At 37.2% G+C, this 11,764-nt stretch overlaps 1 protein-coding gene across 11 annotated transcripts; it reads right to left on the bottom strand.

Annotated features, from left to right (window-relative positions):
• Positions 1-679: 679 nt before the first annotated feature.
• LOC138852597 (uncharacterized) lies at positions 680-10,893 on the bottom strand. 11 transcript variants are annotated; one of them, XM_070084256.1, is made up of 6 exons: positions 10,767-10,867; positions 6,791-7,146; positions 4,979-5,096; positions 4,709-4,761; positions 4,325-4,545; positions 680-4,062 (listed from the first exon to the last, which is right to left on the bottom strand). In XM_070084256.1, the coding sequence occupies exons 2-5, from the start codon at positions 6,830-6,832 to the stop codon at positions 4,339-4,341; spliced, it is 420 nt and encodes a 139-aa protein (XP_069940357.1). In that variant the 5' UTR covers positions 6,833-7,146; positions 10,767-10,867; the 3' UTR covers positions 680-4,062; positions 4,325-4,338. The 11 variants fall into 11 exon arrangements, 4 of the variants coding, with proteins under 4 accessions (XP_069940357.1, XP_069940356.1, XP_069940360.1 ...); XM_070084255.1 differs by having other exon boundaries at positions 4,325-4,578; positions 10,767-10,861; XR_011391902.1 differs by lacking the exon at positions 6,791-7,146 and having other exon boundaries at positions 4,983-5,163; positions 10,767-10,893.
• Between the last annotated feature and the right edge of the window lie 871 nt (positions 10,894-11,764).

Genomic DNA, 11,764 nt, shown 5'->3' on the forward strand with positions numbered 1-11,764 from the left:
TGCGTAAGCTCCTTTTACCCATTTTTCAGGTTGGGCTAGATGTACAGTCCCATATCTTTCGAAAACATTTCTAATATCTGCTTCATCAGCCTCAAAAGGCACGTTGCGGAGCTTGACCCACGAATAATGTCTTGATACATCCGTCAACCTGACTATCACTGCCGGTGTTACGTTAATACTGACATCTGGGAAACGATCCATCAACGCCTCGTACAGTTGAGCAGTTAGCACTTTCACGGATATTCTATAAACACCATTCAGTGCCACTCCATACAAATCCTCGTCTCTGATGCCGTATGTCTCTCTTATAATTTTGAGCAATAACACATCGACTGACGTAGGCGTTAAAGCCCCACTAGTGAGCTCAATGCCCACATTATTCACTCTCCGGCGCACACCTAGCGCCGTTGTCTGAGTAGCTCGTCTGGGAAAACAGTAGAGGGGTGCAAAGCACAACCGCACTCTACCTCATCCAGGCAGCGAATGATGATATGATGTAAGTGTAATGAAACATGCCAAAAGACTTCACCTGCCCCCGGATTGAACCCGGGTCCTTCGGCTGTTGATCATGTCAGGTAAACTCTGCACTAGATGACCAAGTTAGCAAAAGATCCACAACAACAACATCACACCACAAAACATTTCCATTCCTGGATGTTAAAAAAAAAAAACTAAAATATATATCTTGGGACATTGTTAATATTTTACATAAAACAGCTATACAATACATCCTAAAATAATACCTTAAAATAACCTAAAATAATGCCCTAAAGTGTATTTTATACTATGACTTTTAACAACCCTAAATCTTTTCATCATAAATTTACTTTTTATAGTAAGGTAATTAAGGTTGTGGTGACTTTCTGGTTTTCAAGGGTTCTTGGTCCATGGAACTGGAGCTATTGTCCCCTTCCTCGGATCAAAACTGACTACCTTCTATTTTATAAGTACTTTGTGGCTCCTATGAGTTTAGTACTTCACAAAATTAATAATAATAATAATAATAATGCTATAATAATAATAATAATAATAACAAAAACATTAATAATAATAATAATAATAATAATAATAATAATAATAATAATAATAATAATAATAATAATAATAATAATAATATTAATAATAATAATAATATTAATAATAATAATAATATAACAAAAACAACAACAATAATAATAATAATAATAATAATAATAATAATAATAATAATAATAATAATAATAATAATAATAATAATAATAGTAACTATACGTTCTCTCCACTTAAACAACAGTTCGATTTTTGACATAAATTGCAGCAGAATGTACGTCATTTTATATTCCAGTACGTCGTATTACAATCCGGTATATTATTTTCTAATCCAGTACATCATTTTTTAGTCCAGTACATCATTTTTAAATTCAGTACATCATATTTTAGTTCAGTACATCATTTTTTAATCCAGTACATCATTTTTTAGTTCAGTACATCATTTTTTAAATCCAGTACATCATTTTTAAATCCAGTACATCATTTTTAAATCCAATACATCATTTTTTAGTTCAGTACATCATTTTTTAGTCCAGTACATCATTTTTTAGTCCAGTACATCATTTTTTAGTCCAGTACATCATTTTTTAATCCAGTACATCATTTTTTAGTTCAGTACATCATTTTTTAAATCCAGTACATCATTTTTAAATCCAGTACATCATTTTTAAATCCAATACATCATTTTTTAGTCCAGTACATCATTTTTTAGTTCAGTACATCATTTTTAGTCCTGTACATTATTTTTTAGTCCAGTACATTATTTTTTAGTCCAGTACATCATTTTTAGTCCAGTACATCATTTTTAGTCCAGTACATCATTTTTAGTCCAGTACATCATATTTTAATCCAGTACATCATTTTTTTAGTCCAGTACATTATTTTTTAGTCCAGTACATCATTTTTAGTCCAGTACATCATTTTTTAGTCCAGTACATTTTTAGTCCAGTACATCATTTTTTAGTCCAGTACATCCTTTTTAGTCCAGTACATAATTTTTTTTAGTCCAGTACATCATTTTTAGTCCAGTATATCATTTTTAATCCAGTATATCATTTTTTAGTCCAGTACATCATTTTTAGTCCAGTACATCATTTTCTTAGTCCAGTACATCATTTTTTTAGTTCAGTACATCATTTTTTAGTCCAGTATATAATTTTTTTAGTCCAGTACATCATTTTTTAGTCCAGTACATCATTTTTTTAGTCCAGTACATCATTTTTAGTCCAGTACATCATTTTTAGTCCAGTACATCATTTTTTAGTTGAGTACATCATTTTTTAGTCCAGTGCATCATTTTTAGTCCAGTACATTATTTTTTAGTCCAGTACATCATTTTTAGTCCAGTACATCATTTTTAGTCCAGTACATCATTTTTTTAGTCCAGTACATCATTTTTAGTCCAGTACATCATTTTTAGTCCAGTACATCATTTTTTAGTCCAGTACATCATTTTCAGTCCAGTACATCTTTTTTTTAGTCCAGTACATCATTTTTAGTCCAGTACATCATTTTTTAGTCCAGTACATCATTTTTTTAGTCCAGTAGATCAATTTTTAGTCCAGTACATTATTTTTTTAGTTCAGTAGATCAATTTTTAGTCCAGTACATCATTTTTTTAGTCCAGTACATCATTTTTTTAGTCCAGTACATTATTTATTAGTCCAGTACATCATTTTTTAGTCCGGTATATCATTTTTTTAGTCCAGTGCATCATTTTTTAGTCCAGTACATCATTTTTTTAGTCCAGTACATCATTTTTAGTCCAGTACATCATTTTTAGTCCAGTACATCATTTTTTAGTCCAGTACATCATTTTTTAGTCCAGTACATCATTTTTAGTCCAGTACATTATTTTTTAGTCCAGTACATCATTTTTAGTCCAGTACATCATTTTTTAGTCCTGTACATCATTTTTAGTCCAGTACATCATTTTTTAGTCCAGTACATCATTTTTAGTCCAGTACATCATTTTTTAGTCCAGTACATCATTTTTAGTCCAGTACATCATTTTTTTAGCCCAGTACATTATTTTTAGTCCAGTACATAATTTTTTTAGTCCAGTACATCATCTTTTTAGTCCAGTAGATCAATTTTTAGTCCAGTACATCATTTTATTAGTCCAGTAGACCAATTTTTAGTCCAGTACATCATTTTTTTAGTCCAGTACATCATTTTTTTAGTCCAGTACATCATTTTTTAGTCCAGTACATTATTTTTTAGTCCAGTACATTATTTTTTAGTCCAGTACATTATTTTTTAGTCCAGTACATCATTTTTAGTCCAGTACATTATTTTTTAGTCCAGTACATTATTTTTTAGTCCAGTACATCATTTTTAGTCCAGTACATTATTTTTTAGTCCAGTACATTATTTTTTAGTCCAGTACATTATTTTTTAGTTCAGTACATTATTTTTTAGTCCAGTACATTATTTTTTTAGTCCAGTACATCATTTTTTTAGACCAGTACATCATTTTTTAGTCCAGTACATTATTTTTTAGTCCAGTACATTATTTTTTAGTCCAGTACATTATTTTTTAGTCCAGTACATTATTTTTTAGTCCAGTACATCATTTTTTTAGACCAGTACATCATTTTTTTAGACCAGTACATCATTTTTTTAGACCAGTACATCATTTTTTTAGTCCAGTACATCATTTTTTTAGTCCAGTACATCATTTTTTAGTCCAGTACATTATTTTTTAGTCCAGTACATTATTTTTTAGTCCAGTACATTATTTTAGGTCCTATTCCTAATTTTCTTACATTCTACATCATTTTCTTGTTTTACATCATTTTCTTGTTTTACATCATTTTGTTTTTGTTTACCTGAGCTACAGCTGTGAGTGAAGGTCCTCAGGTCAGCCGATGTTTACTGAAACATTCTTTCACTGTCAGTTTATTCATCTTCATTGTTGTCATATTCCTCGTCTGCTTATTCTTCCTCGTCTCTGTCATGTTCCTCGTCATCTTCATTTTCGTCTCCCTCATAATGATCGTCATTTAATTCATCTTCATCGCCGTCACATTCCTGTGAACATAAACATGAGAAACGTGTACCGAATGGGACTTTTAAGCAATTTATTAGTCAAACCCTGAGTTAAGGTTAGCGAGAGAAAGTGTGTGTGTGTGTGTGAGAGAGAGAGAGAGAGAGAGAGAGAGAGAGAGAGAGAGAGAGAGAGAGAGAGAGAGAGAGAGAGAGAGAGAGAGAGAGAGACAGACAGACAGACAGACAGACAGACAGACAGACAGAGAGAGACAGAGACAGAGAGAGAGAAATGTGTGTTACTCACCTGCGTAAGATATACTACTGAGGTGTTTCCAGGGCAGCGTGTGGGTGGGAATGATGGCGAGGAAGGCCGTCATAAGCAATATGGAATCCTGTCTTTCCAAAGTCGTGTAAACGATAATGTGTGGCACCGTAGTGCCTCTCACCGGGATAATGCCTATGCCATGCAGTCCCCTGCGGTGCCGCCGACACCATTCCCAACACCAACACTATCACCAACAACACCTGCCATTGTAGGAAAGAGTTCCAGATAGCAAACTGTGATAGGTGGAAAGCAATAATTGAATTTATTTTAATAACAAAAATTAGAACAAACATTTTGCCTCTAACTTATATTCTGAAATATTCACGAGTAATAAAACATTTTGGAACTTGAGAGATAACTTACAGGTTTGATGTTCATCGCTGTGTTCCGCTGCAGTTGCCTGAGCTCAGTATAACCTGTTGAGAGTGATCACTGCTAATAACAAAAAATGGGGTCACATATAATGCTTGAAAATCACAATAATTTCATACTAAGGTTGACTCAACATGTTATAAATTTTATGAAAGTTTAGTTACTTTTAAGTAAGAATGGGTTTAGCTTTTAGTTATGACTGTTATACTAATAATCTTATGGAAGAATCGACGGATATAACTATAACACCAGAATACATACTAACGTGTCTTGACTGCTGTCTTGAGTGAAGGTGACTGTCTTGACTCTTGTCTGAGGTTAGAGGGTTTGTCTTAACCAACAAAATATCGTGGAGGACAATGATGATGCATCCTGAACTCTGGGTTTATATTAAGAAAGTCTGTTGAGGTACCAGTTAACAGCTAATATCCAAACAAAGTTTCTCACTGATATAAGAAAGAAATTTTTGAATTATCAAGTAGATACAAGCTCAAGTGAAGACAAAACAACAATAAATTTGCGATGTGAGAGACGAGTAAACTTTGTATATAGCGTAGCACAAAAATATAAGCTGATAACTCAATGTGTAGGTAACGCATTACAATTATCAAGGATGACAAGAATGATGCAACGGATAGCTGTGTCGATACACTGTATTCTGATAAAGGCGTTTTTTTCTAACGGCATAAATGGTTAATCGTCTAATTTCCAGTGAAATAAATATTATATTGTTTTACATTCTGCACCTTCTTTGTATTGTATAGAGTGTTTCAGCCACGAGGTTAATACCAACACGAAGCTTTCATCATGTACACCGTGAACACAAGTACCTGCAATAATTCCCGTGGTAACCCAGGCACCAGAACTATTGTGATCAGCCATATTTTCTACCTGTTCTTCAGTGCAATAGTTATATTTAAAATAACTGAAATATAAATCAACAAAATATAAGCAAAATATTAATAAACACGAAACAACTACAAACCGTGTTTGTGTTAGAAATCTCCCTGATCATTTGTTACTAAGTCTACGTAGATGTAAACTTCTGGTATAAATGGACTGATCTTGAGTAATTTACAGAAAATCCTAGTACAGACATAATAAAACTTTCTGAAGACTCGAACTCCCCTTCCTAATATTGGATCCTGGCCTCTCCTGACATGAGCCGCGAGTATAGCCACCAGACCACGTCAAGTGAGACTCGAGCAATGATTTAATTGAGGGTCTGAGTTGTTTCGATAAATTAGGCTGTGATGGATATGTGGGGCTTCGGGTCACCACCACCAGCAGCCTGGTTGAAAAGGCTAGCACCAAACGAGCCTGGCCCATGGCCGGGATCCGGGAGTAGAAATACTCTTGAAACTCATAAAAGGTATATCAAAGGTATCAAAGTGTGTTTATCCTGCCCAGCTATGACTTATCCTGACCAGACTCAAGCACTGTAAGGGAGCAACATATATACCTGAATCATTATCACTTTATTACGAGAACAAACACTAAACTCTATGGATCATTAATCGTTGCACGATGAAAAAGACAATTTCAGAAACTTTATCGAGATGTTTCATCTGTGGAACAGATTTAAGTCATCAATACTAAAGTCTGCAGTTGTGTTTTCTCACCACTTATCAGCTTTGAGCTTTTTGTCTCCAGCTGTGTACGTGTACCTGAAGACTGAGGTCACCTTCCCTTGACTGAGGATGAATAAAGTTCTAATCCTGGATTTGAGTGATGAAAAATACTTCTCGTTTTCATAGGTAAATAAAATACTAAATATTGTGGAAGCATATTTGTTTCTAGAAGGATTTTAATCACATATACGTTATTAATACACTGTGTAATAACTTAAGACATACAGTGATACGTTACGTGAATACTAACGAACTAATGAAGATCTGATGACCCTCAAGTCTGCTTTGATGTCTAACGACTCAGATCTCGAATATTAATAATCTTCTAGGCAAGAAAACTTGTGACACAAAAACTGTCTTGAATGGAAGTTTAATCTGACATAAATAAAAAGATCTAGGGCCCCCAAAGAGAATTAGCTGTAGAACATTCTATCTCTCTTACCTTGCAGCCGCAGAGCTGCCATGAACTTCCGGGACGGTACATGTTTTCGACTCTTTCCGTTTTTTGTTTTTACTGGACTAGCCGGACAAAGCTGACTGGTAGTGTTACGTCGTTTATCAGGAATGATTAGGTTATAAGGAAAGACGTGTTCTGTGTTCCTAGTTACGCATCACTGCACCCATGCTGGCGGAGCGAACATTACTGGTTGGCTCGGAAGCGTGTGAAGAAGACTGAAGGAAGTCCTTGGTACGTTACTGGTGGATGTTTCTGGTGCAAAACGGTTCTCCAGGAACAGGTATGCAACACTCTCGAGTCTCGAGCTTCCTTTGTTATATTCCTCCACTTTTTTACATCATCTGCAAGCAGTGATACAATTGATTTGATTTCCTCCAACATTTCACATACTGTATGTACATCAGGAAAAGCAGAGGTCCTCGTGTTGATTGTTGGGGTCTTCACTAGTGACCGACTGGGACTGCTGTCTTCTCATGTGCACGTGAAAATAAATGTGAATACCCAATAAAAAGAAGGCTGAGGGGCAAATGTAAGAAATGAATTATCTAAGTAGTCATGGGTGACGAACGAAGTCCTAAAAATCATTGATTGCACCTCTGCCATTTCTTTATACGCATAAATGACCTGTTGAAGGAAATTGAATTCTATATATCACCGTTTGCGAGTAATGTAAGAAAATGAAGATTGTATCAAGTGGAGAGGACAGTGGGAGGTTCAAAGATGAACTGAGCGGTCTGCTACCGTGTTCACAAGATAACTGCTTGAGTTCGACCCTGAAAATTGTAACGTAATTAAAAAGGACAAGTATTAAGAGAATTTTTTTTTTTTTTATTATCACACCGGCCGATTCCCACCAAGGCAGGGTGGCCCGAAAAAGAAAAACTTTCACCATCATTCACTCCATCACTGTCTTGCCAGAAGGGTGCTTTACACTACAGTTTTTAAACTGCAACATTAACACCCCTCCTTCAGAGTGCAGGCACTGTACTTCCCATCTCCAGGACTCAAGTCCGGCCTGCCGGTTTCCCTGAATCCCTTCATAAATGTTACTTTGCTCACACTCCAACAGCACGTCAAGTATTAAAAACCATTTGTCTCCATTCACTCCTATCAAACACGCTCACGCATGCCTGCTGGAAGTCCAAGCCCCTCGCACACAAAACCTCCTTTACCCCCTCCCTCCAACCCTTCCTAGGCCGACCCCTACCCCGCCTTCCTTCCACTACAGACTGATACACTCTTGAAGTCATTCTGTTTCGCTCCATTCTCTCTACATGTCCGAACCACCTCAACAACCCTTCCTCAGCCCTCTGGACAACAGTTTTGGTAATCCCGCACCTCCTCCTAACTTCCAAACTACGAATTCTCTGCATTATATTCACACCACACATTGCCCTCAGACATGACATCTCCACTGCCTCCAGCCTTCTCCTCGCTGCAACATTCATCACCCACGCTTCACACCCATATAAGAGCGTTGGTAAAACTATACTCTCATACATTCCCCTCTTTGCCTCCAAGGACAAAGTTCTTTGTCTCCACAGACTCCTAAGTGCACCACTCACTCTTTTTCCCTCATCAATTCTATGATTCACCTCATCTTTCATAGACCCATCCGCTGACACGTCCACTCCCAAATATCTGAATACGTTCACCTCCTCCATACTCTCTCCCTCCAATCTGATATTCAATCTTTCATCACCTAATCTTTTTGTTATCCTCATAACCTTACTCTTTCCTGTATTCACCTTTAATTTTCTTCTTTTGCACACAATACCAAATTCATCCACCAATCTCTGCAACTTCTCTTCAGAATCTCCCAAGAGCACAGTGTCATCAGCAAAGAGCAGCTGTGACAACTCCCACTTTGTGTGTGATTCTTTATCTTTTAACTCCACGCCTCTTGCCAAGACCCTCGCATTTACTTCTCTTACAACCCCATCTATAAATATATTAAACAACCACGGTGACATCACACATCCTTGTCTAAGGCCTACTTTTACTGGGAAAAAATTTCCTTCTTTCCTACATACTCTAACTTGAGCCTCACTATCCTCGTAAAAACTCTTCACTGTTTTCAGTAACCTACCTCCTACACCATACACTTGCAACATCTGCCACATTGCCCCCCTATCCACCCTGTCATACGCCTTTTCCAAATCCATAAATGCCACAAAGACCTCTTTAGCCTTATCTAAATACTGTTCACTTATATGTTTCACTGTAAACACCTGGTCCACACACCCCCTACCTTTCCTAAAGCCTCCTTGTTCATCTGCTATCCTATTCTCCGTCTTACTCTTAATTCTTTCAATTATAACTCTACCATACACTTTACCAGGTACACTCAACAGACTTATCCCCCTATAATTTTTGCACTCTCTTTTATCCCCTTTGCCTTTATACAAAGGAACTATGCATGCTCTCTGCCAATCCCTAGGTACCTTATTCTCTTCCATACATTTATTAAATAATTGCACCAACCACTCCAAAACTATATCCCCACCTGCTTTTAACATTTCTATCTTTATCCCATCAATCCCGGCTGCCTTACCCCCTTTCATTTTACCTACTGCCTCACGAACTTCCCCCACACTCACAACTGGCTCTTCCTCACTCCTACAAGATGTTATTCCTCCTTGCCCTATACACGAAATCACAGCTTCCCTATCTTCATCAACATTTAACAATTCCTCAAAATATTCCTTCCATCTTCCCAATACCTCTAACTCTCCATTTAATAACTCTCCTCTTCTATTTTTAACTGACAAATCCATTTGTTCTCTAGGCTTTCTTAACTTGTTAATCTCACTCCAAAACTTTTTCTTATTTTCAACAAAATTTGTTGATAACATCTCACCCACTCTCTCATTTGCTCTCTTTTTACATTGCTTCACCACTCTCTTAACTTCTCTCTTTTTCTCCATATACTCTTCCCTCCTTGCATCACTTCTACTTTGTAAAAACTTCTCATATGCTAACTTTTTCTCCCTTACTACTCTCTTTACATCATCATTCCACCAATCGCTCCTCTTCCCTCCTGCACCCACTTTCCTGTAACCACAAACTTCTGCTGAACACTCTAACACTACATTTTTAAACCTACCCCATACCTCTTCGACCCCATTGCCTATGCTCTCATTAGCCCATCTATCCTCCAATAGCTGTTTATATCTTACCCTAACTGCCTCCTCTTTTAGTTTATAAACCTTCACCTCTCTCTTCCCTGATGCTTCTATTCTCCTTGTATCCCATCTACCTTTTACTCTCAGTGTAGCTACAACTAGAAAGTGATCTGATATATCTGTGGCCCCTCTATAAACATGTACATCCTGAAGTCTACTCAACAGTCTTTTATCTACCAATACATAATCCAACAAACTACTGTCATTTCGCCCTACATCATATCGTGTATACTTATTTATCCTCTTTTTCTTAAAATATGTATTACCTATAACTAAACCCCTTTCTATACAAAGTTCAATCAAAGGGCTCCCATTATCATTTACACCTGGCACCCCAAACTTACCTACCACACCCTCTCTAAAAGTTTCTCCTACTTTAGCATTCAAGTCCCCTACCACAATTACTCTCTCACTTGGTTCAAAGGCTCCTATACATTCACTTAACATCTCCCAAAATCTCTCTCTCTCCTCTGCATTCCTCTCTTCTCCAGGTGCATACACGCTTATTATGACCCACTTCTCGCATCCAACCTTTACTTTAATCCACATAATTCTTGAATTTACACATTCATATTCTCTTTTCTCCTTCCATAACTGATCATTTAACATTACTGCTACCCCTTCCTTTGCTCTAACTCTCTCAGATACTCCAGATTTAATCCCATTTATTTTCCCCCACTGAAACTCTCCTACCCCCTTCAGCTTTGTTTCGCTTAGGGCCAGGACATCCAACTTCTTTTCATTCATAAGAGAAGTGGACATGAAATATATATAACCTTGGAAATGTGATGCTTCAGACACCAATCATAAAGAAAGACTTTGAAGTAAGCATCACATCAAGCTCATCACTAGAAGATGAGTAAAACACATGTGCAACACGCCTCGTCCATCTAGGATACACTCATTAACGCACGACCACCACCAGTCCACGAAATATATAGCAGCGACCCCCTCCTATCCACCATCAAATCCCGAACCCAATCCCCCGTCCACCCACCTACTCACCACTCATCTCCACACCAAACTAGTTCATTTTCTCTCCCTCCTAGCCCCGTGTGGGCGGGGAATGGGGCTAGGCCTGAGGACAGCTGGTCCCAGAAGACGAGGAGGTACTTGTACCGCCTCCCATGGCAGACATTGGTCTGAGACACTCCCTCGACAGGGAGCCAAGGCCGAACTACCTCCTGGAAAAGGCTCGCACCGGGCGATTATACCGGCGAATCTACAACAGAACAACGTTTACTTGCTGATGTATCCAGTTTTGATAAATGCACAAAAAAAAATTCTTCGAGGCCAGCCTACATGGAATGGTTATTGTGTAGGACTAAAGCAGTTTGTGTCAAGATCTAGAGGCTGACTGTGACCAGGCTTGTGCAACCATGAATTGACGCTCTTGGTGTATAAAGTAGTATAATGTCTAGAGGTTATTTCAACAATGAGATTCCATCGTTGCTCCATGCATGTATTCTCAGATATGTGACGTATTCTTTCTCTGGGAGGTCCACCTCTAGTGATAAATGGGGGTCCAATAAGCTCGGAGAAAAGGATAAAAAGACTTCAAGGGAAAAATGTTTGGATTTCTTCCTGAAGCCATTTCAATATTTCACTTCCCATACCACTCCATCTTTAATTTTTTTTTACCCATAGGTATATTTTATTACTTAATATGGTACACAAGATTTAAAAGATACATTACTGGTACAAAAGATAGCATATACAGCACATGAGGTTTGAGGAATACATTTCAAGTGCTTAATGGAAAAATCACATCCAG

Source organism: Cherax quadricarinatus, chromosome 12, assembly GCF_038502225.1.
Source record: "Cherax quadricarinatus isolate ZL_2023a chromosome 12, ASM3850222v1, whole genome shotgun sequence".
Taxonomy (NCBI): domain Eukaryota; kingdom Metazoa; phylum Arthropoda; class Malacostraca; order Decapoda; family Parastacidae; genus Cherax; species Cherax quadricarinatus.

Coding starts and splice junctions, on each gene's coding strand:
- LOC138852597 (XM_070084255.1), bottom strand. CDS start 6,832: ATGTACCGTCCCGGAAGTTCATGGCAGCTCTGCGGCTGCAAG. Junction 5,097..6,790: donor GGCAGCTCTGCGGCTGCAAG/GTAAGAGAGATA, acceptor ATATAAACCCAG/AGTTCAGGATGCATCATCAT. Junction 4,762..4,978: donor ACAGCAGTCAAGACACGTTA/GTATGTATTCTG, acceptor CACTCTCAACAG/GTTATACTGAGCTCAGGCAA.